At 39.2% G+C, this 6,000-nt stretch overlaps 1 protein-coding gene across 6 annotated transcripts in view; it reads left to right on the forward strand.

Annotated features, from left to right (window-relative positions):
* Positions 1 to 2,571, forward strand: part of RYK (receptor like tyrosine kinase) — a 48,302-nt gene extending 45,731 nt beyond the window's left edge. For all 6 annotated transcript variants that reach the window (XM_066619561.1, XM_066619563.1, XM_066619565.1 and 3 more), the window contains 2 exons: positions 287 to 423; positions 1,483 to 2,571. In XM_066619561.1, the coding sequence (XP_066475658.1) occupies positions 287 to 423; positions 1,483 to 1,594 (249 nt within the window). In that variant the 3' untranslated portion in view covers positions 1,595 to 2,571. The remainder of the gene's footprint in view (positions 1 to 286; positions 424 to 1,482) is intronic.
* The last annotated feature ends 3,429 nt before the right edge of the window (positions 2,572 to 6,000 follow it).

The following is a 6,000-nucleotide window of genomic DNA, read 5'->3' on the forward strand; positions in this document are numbered from 1 at the left end:
TAAATTTATTTAAATTTTAAATTAATTCTTTCTTTCCCGGTCCCTGACACAGTGTCAGAGAGATGACGTGGCCCTCCTGCTAAAATGTTTGGACACACCTGGTTTAGATTGTAGCAACTGTTTAAAAAAAAAAAAGTCAGCTACACGTTTGTGTTTTTTCAAGTTTTATTTGAAATTCTCTGTGAAAAAACTGCCCCTTTAAGTATTTGTTATAACTCACATTTCTGAGAGAAAACTGAAATATTTCTAAGCTAACCAGTATATTGTGTGCAATATTTTTTTCCAGTGGTCTTTTGGAGTAACCTTATGGGAATTGATGACTTTGGGACAAACTCCATATGTAGATATTGACCCCTTTGAGATGGCTGCCTATTTAAAAGATGGATACAGAATAGCTCAGCCTATCAACTGCCCAGATGAACTGTAAGTGGTGACAGTGTTATATGGTGATTATCTGGATAGTGTAGTTAAAAACAATAAAGACTAGTTTAGTCCAAATTCGCATTAGTTGGTGAGAACTTCCAGGAGTCCATGTGCGAAAGAATAATGCATTCTGCATTGCTTGGTTCAACTTCTTTAAAGATTCTCTTAACAAGGCAGTCAAATGTGAACTGGATGTAATGATACTGACGAAGAATTGAATTTTGTGAGCCTGATACAAATAGGATTTGTATCTCAGCTATTTTATTGATCTGCAACATTTTAAAAAGGTAAATGCTCAGAATTCCCAAAGGTACACAGTGCCATAAATGTGTTCCGCTTCTCCAGCGCAATGCTTGTTTCATCTCCTGTTCACCAAGACTCACAATGAGACACATCGTTTGGTCAGCAGAAATATGAGCTGAGACCTGATAGCTTTTTTTCCCCTTCACAACTGCTCAAGGGACCTGCAGTAGTTTCAGGCAGGGGGAAGTTGCTTTTGAGTGAGGTGAAGTATGTGGTTGGCCTTAAATTGGGTAAGACACACCTCTGTGTCCAGTGGTAAGAGGTGGATACAAATACTAGAGAAAATGCATCAATATGTTAATAGAAGCACTCAATTATGCTTGCTTAGTTGTACCTCACTAGTGAAAGGTGAGATACAAAGCTTACACTACCTGTGACTGCTGAACGTGCATAAATGTTATGTATTATGGTTTTTATTTCTCTGTATCCTACATAATGAGGAATACTATATGAATGCTAAAGGGAATTTTAAAAAAATGAAAGCTGAGGAAGGATGATGTAGACACACTCAGTGCAGTTGAACTAGTGGTTGTTCTTCTGCCAGTGATATGTAGTTTCGAGTAAAATAACTGGCCGTTGCTTCTGAGCATGGACTTCTCAGCAGAATAGACAAGAGATCTAGATCTGAAAGGAATCAGTAAACATTTGTGAATGCTGACTGTTAAAACTGTTAGAAAGAAAGCAAAGACTTTCATTATGTTGGAATGACTGTGATGAGCTTGCTTTCCATTTGCTGCTCTTTGTTTTATCTTACAGGTTTGCTGTGATGGCTTGTTGCTGGGCACTGGATCCTGAGGAGAGACCTAAATTCCAGCAGTTGGTGCAGTGCCTCACTGAATTTCATGCAGCATTGGGAGCTTATGTCTGACACCTGGTGTGCACATTTTCTTTTCTCCTTGGAAGAGGACAGTGTGTTCACCTACTAAGAAATTGTCACTTTCATCTATTTATACACACCAGAACCTCTGCAAAATGCATACACGGAAGTGAGTCTCACTGATTTCAGTAGAGTTACCACATAATTGTGGGTAGGAGCAGGAAGCCCGAGTATGAAGCAGCAACAAAAACAGAAGAACTTCCAAAATCACTGTGCCTTAAAAAATAGTCTGGCATTTTTGTAAGACTAGATTTTATTCTACATATCATTTTGTGGAAATAAGACATTTTAATTTCCCAACAGAATTTCTGCAGTGTAGGGATAATGGAGCTGGATGCGAATTGGCTAATTTTTGGCACGGGTAAAGAAGTTGGAAACTTATTGTCAGAGGTGTTAGAATTGGCAAGTATGGAGGTGCTTATGTAACAACCTAGTGGCAGAAATTGTCCTCCTTTCTCTCCCCCTCCCAAAAGTACTTGTGTGTGTTGCAGCATCAGAATATTTAAAATATCTTGACTGGTTTGGGTGTTCAGGTTTGTAGTGTATCTGGAATAACTTTTTTAAAAAAAGTTTCAGTTGCTTTTCATTTAAGACAGCACAATATGGTTGGAACCCTAAGTGACCTTTTATGTTTTTAATTCAATTCCTCAAAAGCAGTTTGGGTGGGGAGGGAGAAATTTGTCTACAGGTTGCATTTTAAAAAAAACAAACCAGAAGCAATTATGTAAAACTGTTTCCAGTTTACCTTATATACCATGGTAATAAGAGTAAAATGGAGCAAGGTATTAAAAGTTAGTTGAAGAAAGGGTGCTCAAGTCTAGAGGCCTTCAGAGAAGTGCCAGAGCAGTCATCAAATTTGGAACCTTTCACCTCAGACTGTAGAATGCATTTTTCTTGTTTAAAACGGTACTGGTTTCTGTGTTTAGAATTTTTTTATGACCTGCAAAGGAATAAAATATATAAATATATATTTGTAAAGATACATTTGAAGAGTAAAAAATGTATATTATGAGTTAATGTGCAAAACGTTATCCCTGATACTGACTATGGTATTGGATTTAACCTGTGAATCCTTTGTTATGGATTGGTTAGCAAGTGTTATCAGCACTTGAGCTCTGGAAATGACTGAGAAGTTACTCAGTTAACTTTTGCACCTTGAAGGCTTCACCAGCAATGACTGATCCGTTTTGTCTTGTATGCCTTCAGCATTAAGAGAATGTTATTGCTGACTGGAGGAAGCTCCATGCCTGCATTCATGTTTGAATAACTACTCTTTGTTTGAAAGACTTGTCATACTCTATGTGACTGACAGGTATTTGCAACTGCAGTGTTTTATAGCCCCCAAAAATTGAAATGCCATCTGAACAGTTCATTCTAAACAGTTCAATGCCATCTGAACAGCGGCACCATTTTATATCAGCTGAAAGGAGAAGGCAGTCAAACACCCAGCTTTGTCCACTGTTCCTCCCTCATCCAATGCACGTTTGCTTTTTCTCCATGTCTGTCCCTCAGGCTATGTGCACAGTATTCTCGTACATAAGCTTTATATTAAACTTCCTCTGTTAGTGTATTGGAGAGCTACAAATGTGTGGATGGGCAGTCCTGAATGAAGAAGCATTGGTGAGAAGAAAGAAATGAAGAAAGAAAGCGGAAAATAAACTTGCTCAGTTTGGTACATCCTCTCTTGACCCACAAAAAGGGGAACAGAAATAGGCACAGGGAGGGGGATCATGAGGTGTACCACTGGCTCAGTTGCATGTATCAATTTTGATGGCAGGTTATTGGGTTTAAGATGAGTACTATATGCTGTTACATTCCAGTGTGGAGAATAACAGCATAATTCTGGTTTTGTTTCCAGCTCTGCCTCTTGCATATGAATGAGATGTGGTGTTCAAATCCACAAGAAGTTTGTCACATCAGGCGTGGAAAAACTTTAGTACAGGTGTATGAGGAACAAAAGTAGATGCTGAACTTAAAGAGAAGGATTCTGGTTTCTTGCTATATTCTGTCACTGGGACATTGGATAATGAAAGCATTCCACTTGTGCAAGAACACTCGCTGAGGTATAGAGTAGCATAAATTAAATGTACACAGAAGGGATATGAAGTATACAGATCTATAATAGTTCTGTGCATGAACCAGTAACAAATACCCAAGTGAGAGATCTGTATTAAGGGAGTTTGTGTTAGAGAACCTTGGTAGATACATCTGATACTCTTTGTAAATTGTAGTTTTCCAGAGTGATGAGTGTTCAACTAGAGCTATAGTCAACATATTTTCTATTGATTTTAATAGGAACAAAGCTGGGCCAAAACTGAGCACTTCTGAAAAATTCCACACCATATGGTTAGTTGTAGCTCCAGGGTATCAGTGCTGTTTTGGAATAAATTGTGTACACATGGAAATTGCACAATCCATGGTTGGCAACTTACACAATGGCAACCAGTCCAATTTTAATGAGAAATCCAATCTGTAGTAGGGAAACTTCTCTCACTGCTGATATATGCCTGTGATGCTAATACCTGGGGCAAATTGGCTCATACATTCTACTAAACATGATAAAGGTGCTTATTCTAGTTTTAGGTACTGAAAGATGAATGAGATGCGTGAAGTCTGTCCCCGAGATAGAACAAGAAAATTGATGTCAAGAATGAGCAGAAGAGGAAGTATAACTGCTATGGTCAATTGAGATTATCCTTGAGTTAGTATCAGGTAGGTAATTGACCCAAGAGGTTGAGAAAGACCACGCAGCTGGTTTTATCAGTTTTACTATAGTACATGGGAGGTGGCTGTAGTATGTTTTTGTTGCTCAAGTACATAGGTAGACTGCCAGAATGCAAACCTGTTAATCTTATCATGTGACATACTAAAGTGATTTCATTTAATCAACTTGTCTAAACTAGGATTTTAATTCCAGGTAAAAGTATTGTATTGCTTCATGTGGATGAACACTCCTAAGAGATGCTGCTGGTAGTCTGCAGCCAGCTTTTGCTTAGTGAATGTGAGCTGGTATTTTACCCTCTGGCCAATACTGATGAATTCTCTTATCAAATGTTGAACATTTTTGGAAAATCCTACAGAAGAGATGACAGTTTATGGGATGGGAAAACAGCAAGAATGTTTATTATTTCTTACTAATTGAGCTCCCTTTGAAGGTTTTAAGCAGTATTTCCTTTTCTGAAAAGTATGCTCATTAAAATACTTTTAACTACCAGAGAGGCATAATTGGAAATAGCTAGATACAAATGCCACACAAATTCCAAATAAAGCACAGCCCTTGTATAAGAGCATGGTAGGTAATAATTACTAGCAAAGATTGTCCTACGATTATTGGTCACTTGAGAATGTCACAGCAAGACTGAGCTCTCTATCTAAAAGTTTTGAATTATTCACCTCTTACAGCCCAATCTTATGAATTAGTGTTCAGCAGCATACCCCAACTTACAGTGTCTAAAACGGTTACACCATGTAGTGTTCAAGAGGACCACTGCTGGAAATGGCAAGCAATGCTGGCTGCACAGTGGTGAACTGCCTGGAGCACCCTGTGCTGGTAAGTCAGTGGCAGGGGCAGCCTGTGAGCAGGGAGTGGGAAGACTGGATGTGTAACTGGTTGGGGAGGTGAGAGAAACTGGGGGCAGGGAGGTTTTGGGAGCGGGTGGATCCGGGAACAATGGTACATGCTGATTTTATCTCCCCCATTTTTAAACCTCCCCACCCCCCTTCTCTCCTTGGACACACACTGCCACAATAAGTGGTGTAAGTCCAAGGAGACCCATAGGCAGCCCAGGGCTTACATGGAGGTAAGTAAAAAGTTTTACTTCCCTCCTGTTTACCCTCTCTCCCACCATTGGATGCAGTATGTGCCTCTTTGGCATGGCTGCGTTGGCGCTGGTGGTGGGGGCTGGGATTGGGACCTTAGAAGCTTTGTTTCTTCCTAGATACTAAAACTGTCTCCCTAATGTGTAACTTAGGGCAAGACAAGAAAGCTTATGCTGTAGTGCAGAAAAAGAGGTTAGATTTTTCATTAAATTCAGCATTATGTTTACAAGTGCAGTAACACCAGACTGAAAGCTGTGGCTGAGAATGTCAGTGGTTCCTCACTCTAAAGGCTTCTGAAATTTTACCATGTGTTGGAAAGAAGAGGGATTCTTCTTTAGCTTTAAGCACACGTGTACTGCTTCAGTCCACCTGACAACTGCTTTCATTTTCATTGACATCTTTTTTTAACTTCTCATACAGTAATGCTTCTACCTTGGTTTACATTATTTTGCACTGACTGATACATTATATTACACTGATAAACAGGCAAAAGTTCTACTCACCACAAATTGAAGTTCTTCAGGACATAAGCAGTTCTCACTCTTGTGAGCTTTGAAGACCATGATATTCTAGGACAG

This window comes from Tiliqua scincoides, chromosome 3 (genome assembly GCF_035046505.1).
Source record: "Tiliqua scincoides isolate rTilSci1 chromosome 3, rTilSci1.hap2, whole genome shotgun sequence".
Taxonomy (NCBI): Eukaryota; Metazoa; Chordata; class Lepidosauria; order Squamata; family Scincidae; genus Tiliqua; species Tiliqua scincoides.